Below are 20,716 nucleotides of genomic sequence, written 5' to 3' on the forward strand. Positions count from 1 at the left end.
ATGAGCCTAGATCACTCATTGGGCGCGAATGATCATTTTGTAGTTCGCTGCCTACACAAGCACAGCTGTACATAATGTTGCATGTTAATTGCATAAAGTTTCTGTTATGTCGCTGTGTGCGATATTGAGAACGTAAGTGCACAATTCTACCGTAATTTCCCAACTATTAGCCGCGGCTTATACATTGATTTTGCAAAATTTTATTTGCAAAGGAATGGGGCAGATCACACTTTCTATTAACACAGTATCTTAAGCTCTGGTGGAGACAAAAAAACATAACTGATGCAGTCACACTGAACATCTTTACTGACTTAAGCTTTAATAGAATATAGATTTTAGGTCTTAGAGACCAAATCGTCAACTTACCTATTAGGTTAGCATACAGTAGGCCTTGTGTCCATGAGAAAAATATGTCTGACGGAAACATTACATAATTAAACAACCACTATTGTATTGTTTTTCATACATTAATATCCTAAATAATATATCATTTTCAACCCAGTCATATTCATGAGAATACTATTGAGATACATTACAGCTTGAATCACAGAAAATAAAACATTTCATTAAGTTTCATTGTTAGACACAGCGGTAGGTTTTGAGTTCATAAGCAAGATCTTCAATTTCCTTAAATCTCTCACTAAACTCTGGCTGTTGGGCTTCTGTCTCCGTGGGCCAGTATTCTATCCAGGTTTTTCCATCAATTTCAAATTGATACCTTATTTTTTCCCTGTGAAAATAAGAAAATTATGAGTTTATGAGATGAGTGTCACTGAATGCATTTGATCATTTTATTAACATTGTTGGCATGAATACATACCACAAAATATACACAGTAAGTGCAAACACTTCATTTCATGTTTGGGATCTCTATCTATGTATCTATCTATCTATCTATCTAAGCTACTATTTATTGGCTATGTTGGTCCCTCCTCTGTCTCTCGGTGTCCCATGCACAGTGCGTGATGCGTGTGGTGGTGGTGATCATCAGGCAACTTTTTAACTCATTGAATGCCAAGCTGTTTTCGGGAGCTTTGTCCTAGAGTGCCAGCAATCTAGACCATTGTTGATGATTTTTGTAAAGCCACAGCATATTCTGTGTTATAGCTATGAACACGTAGAATAGCTCGATTAAAAGGTGAGACTTCAAGCTCTCGGTGGGTGCAAACCGTGTATTTCTACACGCCTCTGTTCCTGAGAAATCCCAAGCTAAACAGTGGCTAGTTTTCATCAAAATCACTGTTTGTTTTTAGAAATGGAGATATAACGTCTTTCATGAAATATGAAGTGTTGCCTGTTACTTACTTCTGTAAACATTCCGGGAAGTGATCAGCGAGACCTGGCGAGACTGCCACCTAGTGATAGACCCACGAAAATGGCCTGGTTTTGACCTGATGTGCATGCGTCACTGATTCGACCCAAAGCGGCAACCGAGTTATGATAAAATGTCCAGATAAAATGTCCAGATTGTGCGTTTTCATGAGTTTCACGATCGTCATATATTTCTTTTCCATTCATCACAGAGTTCCCAAAATCACATATAAGGTGTATTAGAGTGTTTAGTTTCGTAATTTAAAAAAAAGCTAAAAACGTAAAATTACGTTTTTGGCACTCAACGCATGGGAAGGAAAAACGTAATATTAAGTTTTTGGCACTCAATGAGTTAAAACTGATCATTTTCGCCAAAACTGATCATTTTCGCCTATACAAGCTCCTCACGTTCCTCTCTATCTTCAGCTAACTCCATAGACAATAAAATAAAGATCTAGCTGCTTCAGGTTTTGCGGCCTCTGTTAAATGACATCAGCCCCCCACAAAGCAAATAGGTAAACACAATGCGTTAATTGCACTAATATTTCGTGTTATGTATTTGTGTTATATACTGTACATGTGTTATGTACTTTTTACTTTATTTTACTGGCTAACTCCCTCCTCTTTTCAATCTATGTTCCCTGCTCTGGCTCCGTTCATTCTTCTAATTCTGTTTTCTGGTAGGCGCTCCGTTCGTCTCCGTCTCTCGTGCTGGTTTCACTGCAAACTGCAAACTGCGCGCAGCCAATGGGCGTATGAAACGTAATCACGTGCATTACGGCACAGTGGTCATGGGAAATGTAGGAAGCCAGGGGGACATATGACCGAGAACAGAGCCATGTATCATGCATGTAATGCCTCATGCATCACCGGCCAGTTACTGGCTAGTACGTTTTTATTAACACCCGCCAAAATGAATTTTGACCCGAATTTGGCGGGTGTTAATTTAGAACCTTGTATATAAAATAAAAAATGAAATGATAAATGCAAAATGTCTTGTTAATGAGCCCACCTGTCCCACCTGTCTTCAATCACATAAATGTCCTGCTTCATTCCGATAATCAGGTAGCTTTTGTTAACCTGCAGCTCCATCTTCTCCCTGCAGGTTGGTCCTGCAAGTAAGGTACCCTCACTCCCCTCCGCCATGTTGTAATCTGAGTGCAATAGCATAGAAGAACATGATAAAATACTGGAGGTTTTGTTCTAATCTAGCAAACATGATATAGAAAATGTCCATCTGAATATGTCTGCTAAAAGAAAGAAAGTAGCCTAGTAGTGTCAAGGCACGCCGTTCATATAAACTTTTTTTTCTGATACACATGCAGACAATATAGTATACACATGATGACACATGCATCAACCGTAAACAGACCAGCCACAGTCAAATTATACCTGATTTGATCGACTTGACCACCTTGATGTGGTATTCGTCTTTTGTCCGGTGTGAAAGGTACACCTGTGTAACAGTGGCCTTAATCACTGTAAGGAAACACAGTTTAAAAAGAAAACACTAGTATTGAGATAATTGTTGATCATTTTACATTTACACTTATAGGCCGTGTTGCAGGGTTCATTTTCCAATGAATTTGCGCACTTTGCTTGTTGGTAATAAACATTTCAACTGTTATCCATTGTATTTGATGTTGTTGGGTATCACAAAACGGAATATAATATGAAAAAGTAGGTACTATTTTACAGCGGTTTGCAATGATTCTCCTTTCCCCCACAATGCATTGCATCACGTCACCTTGGTGAGGCTACAGACAGCTTGAGACCCTTGAGAGTAACAAGAGAGAGGTGTAAAGAGAGAGGGGGGGGGGGTCACAGGTGGGACTGGAAAGTTAGCCCATAGCTAGCATGATGCTTTATATTTCTAGATCTTCTGTCTAAGTTTACCAGGTAGCCTACTTATCTGAACTAACAACATGATCATTATCACTAGATATAAAGAAAATGTTGACTTTCACTCGGTGCTATTCAGTAGGCTAAAAAGTGTCGTATAAGAAATGCATTGAACTGAATAGGGGCAGACTATGTAGCTTCATAACGAGAATTCTCAAATTCAGAAAATGTAATTATTTGTTAGACCATAGGGTAGCTGTGATATAAATACTGTGACGAAATTCGAAGTGTAAATATACAAACTTTATTTTGAAGGTGTAACCGCAATGTCCATTGGAATGCAATGAAATGAATGAAGTGCAGATTATGTAGCCCCCAAAGTTATGTCATCACCGAAATGCGTTAAAAAACCCTGCTAATACCAAAAAAGACAAAAACTGGCATTTAACACCATTTGGAGACATTTTAAAATGATATACATATCTTGAGTGCTTTATGTACCCATTGACATCCATTCAACACATGTAAACAATGGGGCGTTAATATAGAGGTGACCCAAGAATTTTTCCGGCTAGCGCAACTGCGGTAAGTGTTCTTAACAGTCTTCTGTAATAAACTCTGGGTTCGCTAACTAGGTTGTTGGTGCTTTATTTTATGTGTAGAGGCCCTAAGCAAGCTACTGACAAGGTTTGGTGCTGTTTTGAACAATATTATTGGTTAAAAAAATGCTATTTGGGAAGCCCATAGCCCATAGCTACTGTACTTCACTGTTTGCGATTTGGGGCTATGGTGGTAGTGGTTGATCAACGGAAATTACTGTTTCCACGGCTTATTATGACCGCCGCGCAGCGAAGCGGCGTTCATATAGGTTAAGTCAGATTTTAAATTTTTTTCTTTTTTTCTTTTTCGCATGCCCAAATTTCCGTTAATGATTCCCGGGACACTGAAAGACCGGGGTACACGAAACTTGGTGGGCATGTAACCCCATATGGATAGCATGGAACCATCGTTTTTCTCGAAAACCGTAGGGTTTAGGAGGACCATTTTTTTTTTGGTATGTTGATCTCAAGAGGCCATGTCAACCCATTCCATAACCACTCATTTCATGTATAGCGCCACCTAGTTAAACACAAAAAAGTAAAAATGAGGTGTTGTAATTGAAGGTATCTGTGACCTAACATAGTGAAAACTGCACGAAATTGGAAGTGTAGGATCATTATGACACCCTCTGTATGCACGCCAAATTTTGTGGAATTCCGTTCATGGGGGGCCACACAATAAATTAATTTATGTTACTATACACCAACTGGCCTGTGGGTGGCCGGAGACAGTTTTCTGTGAATATCTCGAGAACCGTAGGGCCTAGGAGGTCCACCTTTTTTATGTATGTTGGTCTTAAGGGGGCATGTCAACCCATCCCATTACCACTTATTATGACCGCCGCGCAGCGAAGCGGCGGTCATATAGGTTTAGTCAGATTTTTTTTTTTTTTTCTTTTTCGCATGCCCAAATTTCCGTCAATGATTCCTGGGACACTGAAAGACCGGGGTACACGAAACTTGGTGGGCATGTAACCCCACATGGATAGCATGGAACCATCGTTTTTCATTTTGATCTGTAGCCCCCCCGCTGGACTGGACCCCCCGAAAGGAGGGTAGGGCAGACACAGTTTTCTGTGAATATCTCGAGAACCGTTGGGTTTAGGAGGACCATTTTTTTTTGTATGTTGATCTCAAGGAGCCATGTCAACCCATTCCATAACCACTCATTTCATGTATAGCGCCACCTAGTTAAACACAAAAAAGTAAAAATGAGGTGTTGTAATTGAAGGTATCTGTGACCTAACATAGTCAAAACTGCACGAAATTGGAAGTGTAGGATCATTATGACACCCTCTGTATGCACACCAAGTTTTGTGGAATTCCGTTCGTGGGGGGCCACACAATAAATTAATTTATGTTACTATACACCAACTGGCCTGTAGGTGGCCGGAGACAGTTTTCTGTGAATATCTCGATAACCGTAGGGCCTAGGACAGGGGTGGGCAACTAATTTCCCCAAGGGGCCACATGACAAACTGGGACTGTTAAGGAGGGCCGGACCCAAAATACCGAACTCAAGTCTGAACTCAATTCTGTTCAATTCTATTCTGTTCTTGTATAACATCAAGTAAATCATATGGTTTTGTCTACTAGTCGTAGAACAGATGAAAATGTGAGGGAGACAAAGGAAAAACATCAATATTTAATCTATGTCCAGTATTTAATCCTCGAAAATGATTTTTTGACATTGACATTTTTTTTCAGTTTTCAAAGACTGATATAAAAAAGTACTACAATATCTATATAATTAGGCTAGGTCATGAAAATGTGAAGGAGTCAGTACAACCGATAGGCCTGTGCCACCATTTCATCAACACTCAGCAATATTTCATCATTAAATCATCAAATTAACTCTATGCAGAATTATACGAAAATGTGGAGCAGACAATAGTAGGCTGTCATTAGTTAATTAACATGCACAAAGAAAACTATTTTTAAAATGTAGGCTATGTTTTTGCTTTAACTTTATGAACATAACTGTGATTGGTAACTCGCTCTGTGTGTTGAGCCGGCTGCTTCTGCAACCTGTGGGTAGTAGCATCATACTAGTTCGCTAACATAAGCTTTGCAAATAAACTCAGACATGGTTACAATTACGGGGTTATCCGATTGTAAACTGTCTTTTTGCCAGTAACGTTTTGAAATGAACACTTCGTATCGCCAACGAGCAGCAGTAGGAGTTCGTTCTAACAACCTTTGTGGTGGTGAGCGACGCAGACATAAGAGACACAAAACTTTGAAAGGTTTACGCCGACGTAAAGGCAACTGCATTGTGTCGACGCAGAAGCATAAATTCTATTCACCAGCACATCAGTGAGGGTGTTTACGTCGTATGCATCCACGCACAAATGTATGGGCGTACAAATAGCAGTCGCTTTCAAAATAAAAACAACGATATTGATTTGCATGCATTATCTCTATGCTAGGCTCTTGACTATTGTTCTTTCACGGACCTTACGCGGGCCGGTCAGGGAAAGCCCACGGGCCAGATGTGGCCCGCGGGCCGTATGTTGCCCATGTATGGCCTAGGAGGTCCACCTTTTTTATGTATGTTGGTCTTAAGGGGGCACGTCAACCCATCCCATTACCACTTATTTCATGTATAGCGCCACCTAGTTAAAAATTAAAAAGCAAAACATTAGGTGTTTTCACCACAATATCTCTGGCTGACACGGTCAAAACTGCACTAAATTAAAAGTGTAGGATCATTAGGACACCCTCCGAATGCATGCCACGTTTTGTGTACTTTCGTTCATGGGGGGCCTTACAATAAAATAATTTATGTGTACATTTAGTGACGTACACCAACAAGGATTCCCGGGACACTGAAAGACCGGGGTACACAAAACTTGGTGGGCATGTACCCCCACATGGATAGCATGGAACCGTCATTTTTCGTTTTGATCTGTAGCCCCCCCGCTGGACTGGACCCCCCGAAAGGAGGGTAGGGCAGACACAGTTCTCTGTGAATATCTTGAGAACTGTAGGGCCTAGGATGACCATTCTTTTCCGTATGTTTGCCTCCAGGGGTCATGTTAACCCATTTCATGTGCACACATGTGCACAAACAGATACATACACACACACACATACATTCACAGTAATCATACGTATGACACATACACAGTAGACATATGTACGCTTGCATGCACAGGCACATACGCAGGCACACACACAAGCACGCACACACACACACACACACACACACACACACACACACACACACACACATAACATAACACAAACAATCAAGAATTTCTCAGAATTATGAACAGGCAAGACGGAGGTGGGGTTGTATAAAATGAATTTTACATGTGAAATCTATGAACTAATCATGTTTTGGTACTTGTTGTCTAGCAGATACCAGTGAGAATTGAGTGTGGATAATGCAATTTAGTGAGACAGTTAGAATCATATAGGCCTTTCAGCGTGATTTCTTTTTGTGGAAAAAATGTGCTGGACTGGGCGGCGGTCATATTTTGTACCACTCTGCGGTACATCTAGTTTGATGTGTTTTAATGCAGAAAAACACCCTTGAGTCAATTTTCACTGGAATTACACTTTAAGATACTTTTGTCCAAAGTAACAACCTAACCCCCCCCCCCCCCCCCAAATAAATAAATAAATAAATAAATAAAATAATAATAATATTCAGCTATGCTTGAATGAAATTAAAGTTGTTTTAGTACAATAGTTTCACTCACTAATGTCCAAAATAATCACTTGGAGACATAATCACTAACTAAACTTAACAGTGGTTAACTACAATATATTCTAATCATAACTATCCAACAACCCATTGCATAAATGGGCAGCCGTGGCCTACTGGTTTGCGCTTCGGAACCGGAGGGTTGCCGGTTCGAACCCCGACCAGTAGGAACGGCTGAAGTGCCCTTGAGCAAGGCACCTAACCCCTCACTGTTCCCCGAGTGCCACTGTTGTTGCAGGCAGCTCACTGCGCCGGGATTAGTGTGTGCTTCATGTTACTGTGTGTTCACTGTGTGCTGAGTGTGTTTCACTAATTCACGGGTTGGGATAAATGCAGAGACCAAATTTCCCTCAAGGGATCAAAATATATACTTATACTTAAAGTTAGCATCCGTTTAGCTTCCCATAATTTGTTAATGGGACATTTAATGTTGCAATAGTCCATACTAATACCAGCACTTTCGCTTCAGCAAGGACGTGGTTGAAATGGTAAAATGAACATTTATTTCCATTTTGTTGCTAGAACTATAATTGTGGAGACAAATAATATTTTGCTTAATGTGTCAATAATTGCATAAAGATTCACACAATAGGGCTGTAACGATGTGCGTATCGAAACCATCAAAACCCCCACACACACACACAAAATTGAGGTATGTATCGAACCGTGGGATAAATCGTGATACAAACCAAATTGTGAGTTTGGTGTATCGTTACAGCCCTAAAAGACACACACACACACACACACACACACACACACACACACACACAGAGAGAGAAGGAGTAGGAAAGAAAGAGCTACCATAACCAACATGATGATCACAGGCTACCATCGCACGCTGAAGAATTTCCTTTTTGGATTTCCTCTGTTTGCTGCACACATCTGCCATAACAATAACAACAACAACTAATAATCATTCATCATGCGCTGTTCAATCATCTGCAATAACAATAACAGGAGACTAATAAACATCCATCATGTAAAAACAATAACAGGAGACTAATACACATTCATCATGCACTGTTCAATCATCTGCAATAACAATAACAGGAGACTAATAAACATCCATCATGTAAAAACAATAACAGGAGACTAATAAACATTTGTCATGCGCTGTTCAATCATGAACTACAGTGCATCTGACTATGGCTAGTCATTTTGTATGTGCATGTCTATGGGGAACAGGGTAACTAGAGCATGGGCATGTCTATGGGCATGTCTATGGGGAACAGGGTAACTAGAGTATGGGCATGTCTATGGGGAACAGGGGAACTAGAGTATGCGCATGTCTATGGGGAACAGGGTAACTAGAGTATGGGCATGGGTATATGGAACAGGGTAACTAGAGTATGGGTATGTCTATGGGGAACAGGGGAACTAGAGTATGGGCATGTCTATGGGGAACTAGAGCATGGGCATGTCTATGGGGAACAGGGGAACTAGAGCATGGGCATGTCTATGGGGAACAGGGGAACTAGAGCATGGGCATGGGTATGTCTGGGGAACAGGGTTACCAGAGCATGGGCATGGGCATGTATCAGCTGGTTTAAGTGAATGGTTGGTACAGATATGTGGTAGGACTTTCACTTTCTATAGCTGGACTTTTCCACCTCTGGCAACAGGAGGACTGGCCTACCTGCTGCAGCACACTTGCAAATCTGATTTTCACAGATCTTGTTCAGCTGGCCATTCTCATTGATGGGATGGTAAAACTGTGTACACCGGTTTTCTTAAATTAAACAAATATTTGAAAAGTACATTAGCAAGTTCATGTGCAATGTTTGTAATATTGGTATTATTTGCAATATTGGTAATGTTATTTGCTGAGTCAATACAATTCAATTCAATGTTACTTTATTAGCATTAGATATACATTATTGCTAAAGCATAAAGAACAATAAAGCCCATACACTTGTACAAACACTGAAATATTGAGGGGGAAGGGAGAAAAATAGACAGAATGAACAACGACATGTCTATACACACTTACACTCCGCACACACACATTACACGGACACACACACACACACACACACCCTCTCTCTCTGTTTTGTGTGTCTTTCCTTACCCATATCTAGGTACTCGTACACGGACACTGCTGCAGGCTGCATGAGATGTACTTTCATCATTTTGTGGATTCTAAAGGCAATTCTGTCTGGTCTGGTATGGGAGATCTGAGGGAGAGATATCAAGGGGGAGGGGTGGAGAGAAATAGAGAGAGGGGAAGAGAAAGAGACACCCTTAGAGACAAGAGATAGAATAGTTTAAAAGGTAAAGATCATATAGTAATAATATTTTTTTTTTAAATCATAAAATGCACAAGGTAAAATCATTTAAAAATAGAGAATGATTAAAAATACAAAATAAAAGACACAAGGTAGAATACATTTCAAGACAGATTCAGAATTTATAACTCAGTGCAGTTAGCAGAAAGCATCTGAGAACAGTTTGGTCTTAAGTCTAGATTTAAAACTGGCTACAGTTGGGGCCTTTTTAATGTTATGCGAAAGTTGGTTCCAGAGCTGAGCTAAAAGCAGCTTCACCATGTTTAGTTCTAACAGCAGGTTTTACTAACAGATTTTTCTCCTGAGACCTGAGAGGTCTGGAGGGTGTGTACAGCTGAAGCATGTCTGAGAGGTATTTAAGTCCTGCTCCATTTAGTGATTTATAAACAAGCAGTAGTGCTTTAAAGTCAATTCTGTGACTTACTGGAAGCCAGTGCAAGGACTTACAAATTGGAGTAATGTGGTCAGTTCTTTTAGTTATATATTGCGAGAACCCTAGCTGCTGCATTTTATATCACCTGAAGCTGTTTGATATTCTTATTAGGAAGGCCTGTGAAAAGTCCATTGCAGTAATCAACCCTGCTGGAGATAAATGCATGAATGACTTTTTCTAAATCATCTTTTGACATCAGCCCTCTAAGTTTGGCAATATTTTTGAGGTGGTAAAAAGCTGATTTAGTTATCACTTTCATGTGGCTGTTGAAATTTAGATCACTGTCAATTAATACACCAAGATTTTCAACAGTATCCTTTGCTTTAAGTATAAGTATAAGTATATATACTTTTTTGATCCTGTGAGGGAAATTTGGTCGCTGCATTTAACCCAATCGGTGAATTAGTGAAACACAAACAGCACACAGTGAACACACAGTGAGGTGAAGCACACACTAATCCCAGCGCAGTGAGCTGCCTGCAACAACAGCGGCGCTCGCGGAGCAGTGAGGGGTTAGGTGCCTTGCTCAAGGGCACTTCAGCCGCGGCCCACTGGTCGGGTCTTGAACCGGCAACCCTCCAGTTACAAGTCCAGAGTGCTAACCAGTGGGCCACGGCTGCCCGCAAACTTTCAACCCTTTTGTGTCAAGGACATTGGCAACCCTACGTCTTTCCTCCTCTTTACCAAATATAAATAACTTCAGGTTTTTCTTTGTTCAGCTGAAGAAAATTTTGAGACATCCAGGTGTTGATTTGTTCTAAACACTGACAGAGAGATTCAAGGCGACCATAGTCATTTGGTGACAGAGATAAGTACATTTGTGTGTCATCTGCATAGCTATGATATGAAATCAAATTATTTTGGATGATTTGTCCAAGTGGGAGCATATAGAGGTTGAGTAATAGTGGCCCCAAGATCGACCCCTGGGGAACACCACAGGTCAAGGACATTTTTGTTCAGGTACAGTTTCCAATGGCAACAAAGAAACTCCTTTCTTGTAGATATGATTTCAGCCAGTTGATAACTATGCCTGTAAATCCAACCCAGTGTTCTAGTCTGTGTAATAAAATATTGTGATCAACAGTGTCAAATGCTGCACTAAGGTCCAGTAGCACTAGGACTGATGTTTTACCTGAATCTGTATTGAAGCTTATGTCATTTAAAACCTTGATGAGAGCTGTTTCAGTGCTGTGATTTTCCCGAAAACCCGACTGAAAGTAATCAAAATAGCCATTTGATGTTAGGAAGGTGGTTAGTTGATTAAAGACCACTTTGTCCAGTAATTATGCCAATAAAAGGTAGATTGGACATGAGCCTGTAATTGTTTAGCATGGAGGCATCCAGGTTATTCTTCTTGAGAAGTGGCTTTACAACAGCTGTTTTCAGTGACTTAGGAAAAATGCCAGACAACAGCGATGAATTTACCATGTGAAGGACATCTGCTAACCTGACTCTCGCCAGATGAATTTCGTTCCGCCTAGCTCCACTCATATCCATCTGGGATCGGTTCCGTTGAGAGTGATTTCAGCACAAAATTGTATGGTAGAGCCAATCAGGACGCAGGGCGGGAGTTTCATAGATGTGTAGCGTAGAAGCGACTGTGAGACTGTTCTCAGCGTCACGGGTTGGCTTCGATGTGAGTGGTTGAAGTAGCACGTCAATAGATGACGGACAAGTGGCTTATCCAACCTTATGCAAGGATTTTTTAATAAGGCCCAGCCTTCTGAAGCACCACTCCAATGGATCGATCCCAGATGGATGAGTGGTGATAGGCGGAACGAAATTCATCTGGCGAGAGTCAGGTTAGACATCTGCTGCTATAAGGTGAAAAACAGTTGTAAAGAAATTGGTTGGCAAAATGTCTAAGCCACACGTGGACGAACTGAGATTCTGCTATGGATCACATTGTGTGATACAGGAAAAACAGAGCTTTCCAACGGTACTACACATGATATGTCTTGGATCACGGTCGCGGGAGTGCATGCAAGGTTAGAATGCTAACTTTTGCTAAATTTAGGAGAAATATACAGGCGCGAGTAGACACAATATAATGAAATAAAGACCTAAATGTGTAAATCGGACTTTTTGTTGTAGTAGTGTGATATAATGCATGCTAAGGCAGGGGTTCTCAATATTTTTGGTTCCAAGGACCCCTTTTTGGGGGAGAAAATATTCCGAGGACCCCCTCATAACCATAACAATTAAGCATGTCATTTGTATTCTCTGAAGTTTTGGACAGGTCCACTATCACATGTTTTTTTGGCAGATGTGCAACTTCGTCTTTTGTCAGTTTTGGATTTTGTATCAGTTGACAACATGGACTGACTCAAACATTTTGGTAACGCTTTAGAATAACATCTGCTTATTAGGTATTAACAGTGCATAATAAGCAGTTAACAATTCATTACTAACAGTTAGTTAACTGTTGTTATCCTTTAATAACATTAACTAACTGTTAACATGCAGCTTGTAAGTGTTAATAAGCAGCCTTTTAAGTTACTTACAAGCATATTTGTTAACAGTTGTAAGTGTTAACAAGCAGCTTGTTAATGCTTGTTAATGGTGTATAAGACAAAGAGGTTGATAACTAATACGCTTATAAGACCTTTCTTACCTATTTGTAGTACATTTTGCAGCCCCCCAATCTAAAGCGAGGACCATGTAGCGTATAGTTCCACAAGCCCAACCTCCAACTCTCTATATACTGTATCTATCTATCTAGCTTGGTTTAGCTGTGAGAAATGCACCTTCAAAATTGTTGCAGTGAGCAGGAATCGAACCCCAGTCTCCCACGTCAAAGAGTGCATTTTTTAATAAGGCCCAGCCTTCTGAAGCACCACTCCAATGGATCGATCCCAGATGGATGAGTGGAGATAGGCGGAACGAAATTCATCTGGCAAGAGTCAGGTTAGACGTCTGTTGCTATAAGGTGAAAAACAGTTGTAAAGAAATTGGTTGGCAAAATGTCTAAGCCACACGTGGACGAACTGAGATTCTGCTATGGATCACATAGTGTGATACAGGAAAAACAGAGCTTTCCAACGGCACTACACATGATATGTCTTGGATCACGGTCGCGGGAGTGCATGCAAGGTTAGAATGCTAACTTTTGCTAAATTTAGGAGAAATATACAGGCGCGAGTAGACACAATATAATGAAATAAAGACCTAAATGTGTAAATCGGACTTTTTGTTGTAGTAGTGTGATATAATGCATGCTAAGGCAGGGGTTCTCAATATTTTTGGTTCCAAGGACCCCTTTTTGGGGGAGAAAATATTCGAGGACCCCCTCATAACCATAACAATTAAGCATGTCATTTGTATTCTCTGAAGTTTTGGACAGGTCCACTATCACATGTTTTTTTGGCAGATGAACTTCGTCTTTTGTCAGTTTTGGATTTTGTATCAGTTGACAACATGGACTGACTCAAACATTTCGGTAACGCTTTAGAATAACATGTGCTTATTAGGTATTAACAGTGCATAATAAGCAGTTAACAATTCATTACTAACAGTTAGTTAACTGTTGTTATCCTTTAATAACATTAACTAACTGTTAACATGCAGCTTGTAAGTGTTAATAAGCAGCCTTTTAAGTTACTTACAAGCATATTTATTAACAGTTGTAAGTGTTAACAAGCAGCTTGTTAATGCTTGTTAATGGTGTATAAGACAAAGAGGTTGATAACTAATACGCTTATAAGACCTTTCTTACCTATTTGTAGTACATTTTGCAGCCCCCCAATCTAAAGCGAGGACCATGTAGCGTATAGTTCCACAAGCCCAACCTCCAACTCTCTATATACTGTATCTATCTATCTAGCTTGGTTTAGCTGTGAGAAATGCACCTTCAAAATTGTTGCAGTGAGCTGGAATCGAACCCCAGTCTCCCACGTCAAAGAGTGCATCGCTACTTGTTGAGCTACACTATTGTTCCTAATTGGCTGATGAAAATGTTCATTTTGATTCTATATTCTGATGTTCTATAGCATACTAGCTTTGCTTTTTACAAATATGTTTCTGATGGAAAAGTGGTGGAAAAGAGCCTTCTTGATTAGGGTAGAAGTGTTAAGGGGTCCAAGAGAGGTCCTCAGAGATGAGGACACCCAGAAACTTGAAGGAGGTGACACGCTCCACCTCAGTCCCATTGATGAGGATGGCGGTGTGTGTGCTAGCTTTTCACTTTGGGGGTGGAGTTCTGTAGTCTGTGATGGCCTGGATGCCTTTCCAAGTGATCCTCGATCCTTGTGGTTGTGCTTGGCCTTTTTGATACCCCTTTTCAGGTTCGTCCTGGATGAGGTATGGGCCTGGATGAGGTATAGGACTGAGCATCACCTGATCTGAATGCGATGTCTTGTGCCTTCAGCAAGTGTCTAACTTCACTGTTGATCCATGGCTTCCATTAGGGAAAGTCGCAATCCATTTGAGGGTGGTGACACTGTTGTTGTTGGGGTTGATGAGGAGGCATACAAGTCATACAAGTCACACAATGTCTGTGTGGGAGTCATGGGTGGCCTGAATGGCAAACACTCTCCAGGCAGTGTTTTCAAAATGCGGCTGAAGTGCCGGGTCAGCTCCCTCTGGCCACACTTTGACTATCCTCCCTGTGGGCTTCACACGTTTGATGAGTGCTGAGTACTTGGGTAGTAGAAACAATGAGGTGTCTAAATTGCTCTAAGAGTCCAACTGTCACAACGCTGGAACTGCCCAGCTAAGTTTAAATGGTTTAAATGGTAAGTAAGGCAATAAGTGTATAAACATGTTGTTCCACAGCAAAGTTATATAAGGTAAATAAGGTAGGTACGTTTATGACTATCTTTGTTTCCATAGGTGTAAAAGGGGAGTATGCCAAGTAAAGGTAGTCAAAAAGGGTTTGATGTAATTGGATTTTAATTAATTCATTGAATTGAATTCCTGAAACACCATAACACCCATGACTACAGTTTAACATCAACATCACTGTCATCAAGATATGAGTCTGTCAGCTGTGAAACAGGCACACTGTGTTGGTTGGCACATGTTTGTGCACTTCAGGCCATTAAGGAGGCACGTGCACTTTGGTAGTTGGCATGACGGTATCAGGTGCTGGAGAACCACTGCCTCCACTGGATCGGAAGCTTGAAATTTTAGGCTTACGATCCCCATCAATGAATCAGTGTGCCCTGTTCCCTGATATCCCAGTGCCTAACACTGAATGTGCCAAAGTTGGGGCTGTGACATCATGTCTGTAAAACCTGACAAACATTGTTGGGGTTTGTCCAACACACTGCCAAGCATACATCCTCTATGGCAGGGATTCCCAAACTGTGGTACGCGTACCACCGGTGGTACGCAAGATGAAAAGGGCAATGTCGGAAAGGTGTTAAAAATGATTAATTAATTGATAATCGAATTAATTCATAAATAATAAATAATTGAATCGGGTTATAATGATATGGGAACGTGAAATGAAAGGAAATCATTTGTAAACTCTACCCACAATGCATGTGATTTCCTGCGGGCAGACAGAATATCTGGCATGTTAGTTTTGTGGAAGTATAGGCTAGGTAGAAGGCTGCGCAAACATGGAAAACTGGCTAAAAACAGGGACACTGTCAAAAAAGGCGGAGAAGGGAGAGAAACAGAGCAGGAGACAGGTAACGATGGAATGGGATGGGGGGCAGACTGATGAAGGTGGAGGTGGAGCGCAGGGGGATAAAAGAAAGGACGAGACAGAAAAGACTGCGCGAAGAAAGCTAAAGTATGATGAGGCATAGCCCTAGGCTTCACGTGGATTGGGAGACAGACTGCCCAAAGCCACAGTGCGTGGTTTGCAGTGAGGTGCTACCTAACCAGTCCAATGTTGTTCTCCACATAGACCAGTTGCACATTTAGATTTTGTTATTTGTTATCATGTAGGGCTGCTAATTATAGTGGATGGAATCCACTATCTTGAAATCTCCTGGCTTCTTCTTGTTATTATAACCTTTTCTTTTTACCTTTTCAAGAATGAATGTGACTAACTGCTTAACGTTCAGATATGTTGTAATAACCGTTGTGTAGGTCTGGAGTGGGGCAAGAGAGTAATTATTTCAGACTTTTTAAAAAATGTATACTTTTTGAGAAATAGGGGATTAAAAATGTTAAAAAGCTAATTTTCCCCCCATAGACTTGAATGGATTTGATGTCATAATGGCCTAAAGCCAGCTGCGCTCGTTAAGTTCCCAGAGTAGTTCCCGGGCTAATCAGAACACTGGCACAGGTGTCACCTGTGAATCCAACTGTCTCAGCTTCTAATGCATACAATCAGTGGCGCAAAAAGTGGTTATGCGCTATATGTGGCGCATAGGGGCGCAGCACCATGGGGGCGCCAAAGCGTTGGTAAAATAATAATAATAATAATAATAATAATAATAATAATAATAATATATTTGGTATATTCTATATGTAGCTACTTTTGTACGTTTCTAAATCATTTCTGCATTTCCTCAATGTTAAATAACATTTTAGAGGACTAACAGGCTAGAGTAGGCGCCCTATCTCATAAAATTCTATCATAGAATTTTGACATAGAAGAGGGAGTGGGGGCGCCGTGAGCGCTGAGTGAGCAGGTACGAGTAGTGAGTTTTCGTCTATGGAAAAAGATGGATAAAGCAAAAAAGCTGTCGGGGGCTAAAAATAGAAAAAGAAAGGGAAAATGAGATGGCATGTCAAGGGATGCGACAGTAGTTAAATACTGTAAGTGGATGGTGAAAAGCAACAGGTAGGATTTAAAGTGTGACGTCTGTGCTTGGAGGCACACGTTTCATGTTCACGTTATTTATGTTAACAGACTAACTAGCGTTTGCTAAGCATATGCCGATTGGAATAGCCTATTCCATTCAAATAGCTAGGTGGCTACCATGCTCATACTGCACTTTTAATGGCAAACTGCAAACAGAAATGTCACACTAGCAACAACTCATTACATGTTTCCATTTCTTAACAATGAAGACTCCTTGTAATAACTTAATATTGTGCTGTCAATGTGGTGCAAACAAAGGCTACAGTTGGATCAGCCTTATCCTTTGTGAGCAACAGCTGGCAAAAGGACATTATGAGAACTGTTTAGACTCTCTTAAAGTGACAATGCGACATAACAAAACTTCAATTCAAATAGGCAGAATTTCTTAACAAATAATAATATGTAATACATTATTGGCCTTTTGTTTTACTTTAGTTGTTTGTGTTTTTTTTTTTTTTTTGGGGGGGGGGGCGATAATTTGTTGTTGCATACCCCTCAAAAAATGGGTAGCTGCGCCCCTGCATACAATCTGGTGCTCATTACAGGTTTGGGTGTAAATAAAAAAATGCCTCCATACCATTAAAAACACCTGGGTGCAATTAATCACTAAAAAATCGTGAAATTAATTTCCAAAAGATGATTTTTTTATTTTTAGTCAACATTTGGTTTTTGCCGATCGATTTGAGGGCCGCTTGGGCCAAATATGTAATGCCTAATATTTTTTGTCCCAGTCCATCCCTGTGGATCTCCCAAGGTTAGTGAAACTAAATTCCTGCCCTGTGAATAAGATCTGCTGCAAAATTTATTTTTTCAGTAAGTTAATCTTTGTTGAATGAGGCAACATTTCACCAAGCATCAATGATTTAATTCAATAGTTTGTACCTAATCCTACTAACAAACACACCAACCAACCAACACACAAAAAAAACAACCGAAAATGATATGAACGCTATAACGTTAGTGAAACTAAATTCATGACATGGGGAAGGCAGAAGAGATGAGGGAAGTGTGGTGGAAGCTGGTGATGAAGGACAAAAACTGGTTTTGAATGCTGAAGTTACAAAAGGAATACAATATAGTGACCACATGTTTTTCACCAAATCCATAGTCTTTAAAAAACTAGATGTACCGCAGTGCGGTACAAAATATGACCGCCGCCCAGTCCAGCACATTTTTTCCACAAAAATAAGTCACGCTGAAAGGCATATATGATTCTAACTGTCTCACTGAATTGCATTATGCACACTCAATTCTCACTGGTATCTGCTAGACAACAAGTATCAAAACATGATTGGTTCATAGATTTCACATGTAAAATACATTTTATACAACCCCACCCCCTTCTTGCCTGTTCATAATTCTGAGAAATTCTTGAATTGTGTGCATGTACATGTTTATGTTTATGTGTGTGTGTGTGTGTGTGTGTGTGTGTGTGTGTGTGTGTGTGTTTGCGTGCATGTGCTTGTGTGTGTGCCTGCGTATGTGCCTGTGTGTGTGCATGTGCATGCATGCGTACATATGTCTACTGTGTGAGTATGTGTCATACGTATGATTACTGTGAATGTATGTGTGTGCGTGTGTATCTGTTTATGCACATGTGTGCATATGGAATGGGTTAACATGACCCCTGGAGACAAACATACGCAAAAAATTGGTCAGCAGTGTACACTGTTGGTGTACGGTCACTAAATGTACATATACATTATTTTATTGTATGGCCCCCCATGAACGAAAGTTTGGCATGCATTCGGAGGGGGGTAATAATGATCCTACACTTTCAATTTTGTGCAGTTTTGACCATGTCAGCCAGAGATATTGTGATTAAAACACCTAATTTTTTGCTTTTTAATTTTTAACTAGGTGGCACTATACATGAAATAAGTGGTAATGGGATGGGTTGACATGGCCCCTTAAAACCAACATACAAAAAAAAGGTGGTCCTCCTAGGCCCTACGGTTCTCGAGATATTCACAGAAAACTGTCTCTGGCCACCTACAGGCCAGTTGGTGTACAGTAACATAAATTAATTTATTGTGCGGCCCCCCATGAACGGAATTCCACGAAACTTGCCGTGCATTCAGAGGGTGTCATAATGATCCTACACATCCAATTTCGTGCAGTTTTGACTATGTTAGGTCACAGATACCTGCAATTACAACTAGTGCTGTCAGTTAAACGCGTTATCAACGGCGTTGACGTAAACCTTTTTTAACAGCGTCAATTTTTTTATCGCTAGTTTAACGTTCTTTTTGGTGTAACAAACTTTGTAGTTTTTTCACAAGCTGTTGCAACAACTAGTAATGTTAGAACAACTACAACACCACACTGGATCTAGCTAGACCGTGCTGAATGTACACGCCCCCTTTTAGGGGAAAGAGCTGTTTGGATAATGGAAACCTATGCTGCATAGAAGTGGGGAACGAAAAAGGGTTATACTTACTAAATCTTGAAACAAATGTGAATAAAAGGCACAAAATAAGGTTGGTGTAAGAGTTATCTGTGTGTTTATGGGATTAATGTGACCATTATGTTCCTATTTTTTGCTCTTTCCAGTTTAGCCTACTAACAGGAGTGTCACGAATGTAGGCACAGTCAAACTGCCCGTGGCTGACTATAGCTAAGTTCGGCAAGCTTAACTTTACATGTCATAACATCAACTAAACATAAGTCACACATTCATTCTATCACTTGTAATATGAACGTAGCCTTTTTCCTACAACTAGGTGAGATAATTGGCTATGCCTGTTATACTGAAGTTCCACAGTTAGCTAGCTAGCAAGCTAACCGTTTTACATGGGATATGGTAAGTGTAGCTAGTACGTGCTGAATGGGTTGTAATGTAGCCTGCATCATTTCGACATGAGTAAGTTACATACACATAATTCTTTATAACTAACTGCCGTGTTAGTAAAATTATTGAATGGCCTGTAAATTAATAAGTAGATGTAACGTCAAGGTGTGATTAGGCTATCTGTCTTTCCCATTAGAATCAATGTATGTTAACTTGTTTTCCGCTAAAATTGGGCGTGATGCAGATTAAATGTAGCCTATCTTTATGATGATGCGCCTTTAGCTTTAGTTTACTTTATGCTGCACACACTTGTTTGGGCTTACGAGCCGGCCAAAGAGTAGGTTCGTACAATAAACAACCAACGCAGTTCTGAACTCCCGGTCAGCTGAATGGTGTTTTAAATTGCTGTGGACATCGATGCCGACATGAGTGACATTTACTGTACATTATATTCCATTCTTTTCAATACAACTCTGCACACCAGCATCGCACTTCGATGCTGGTGTGCAGAGTTGTATAGCCGCCGTGTAAATCACGATTCAGTTATATTTGGTCGACGCCGCTCCATAAAATCCATTGTTCATCCAGTGTTTGCGTGTTAAAAACGTTGGCGCTGATGTGTGTGGCAAGTGACAGTGTACCATAGACTGTAGGCCTATAAAATGGCAGTGCACTCATGTTGAAAAGTTCCTTATTTTCTATATAGTATTTTATGTTTGTTATGCCCTTTATTAGCTATATTTCTGAAGAATACAGTATATTGTGTTGCCTCAGGTCTGCTGCACATCTTTTGAAAGATCTTAAAGTTAAGTTAATGAAGTAACTTGCTTTGCTTTCATTTGAATCCTAATCAAGATACACAATAATTGCTTTATATTGTTAACATGGACTCCTGGAAAGTTCAGAAATGCAAAATAATAGAATTTTAATCATGCGATAAAATATGTGATTAATCGTGATTAACTATAGGAATTCAGCGA

The 20,716-nt window shown here is 40.3% G+C and overlaps 1 protein-coding gene across 1 annotated transcript in view; it reads right to left on the minus strand.

Annotated features, from left to right (window-relative positions):
- Nucleotides 1-579: 579 nt before the first annotated feature.
- Nucleotides 580-20,716, minus strand: part of LOC143118087 (complement C3-like) — a 132,741-nt gene continuing 112,604 nt past the window's right edge. Inside the window, exons 37-41 of the mRNA XM_076279308.1 lie at nucleotides 9,533-9,638; nucleotides 9,101-9,193; nucleotides 2,704-2,790; nucleotides 2,333-2,465; nucleotides 580-730 (exon numbers count right to left, since the gene is read on the minus strand). Coding sequence (XP_076135423.1) covers nucleotides 580-730; nucleotides 2,333-2,465; nucleotides 2,704-2,790; nucleotides 9,101-9,193; nucleotides 9,533-9,638 — 570 coding nt within the window. The remainder of the gene's footprint in view (nucleotides 731-2,332; nucleotides 2,466-2,703; nucleotides 2,791-9,100; nucleotides 9,194-9,532; nucleotides 9,639-20,716) is intronic.

Source organism: Alosa pseudoharengus, unplaced genomic scaffold, assembly GCF_046254945.1.
Source record: "Alosa pseudoharengus isolate Yale_2024_CS ecotype anadromous, Long Island Sound unplaced genomic scaffold, YU_APseudo_1.1 YU_APseudo_1.1_scf_1, whole genome shotgun sequence".
NCBI lineage: Eukaryota > Metazoa > Chordata > Actinopteri > Clupeiformes > Clupeidae > Alosa > Alosa pseudoharengus.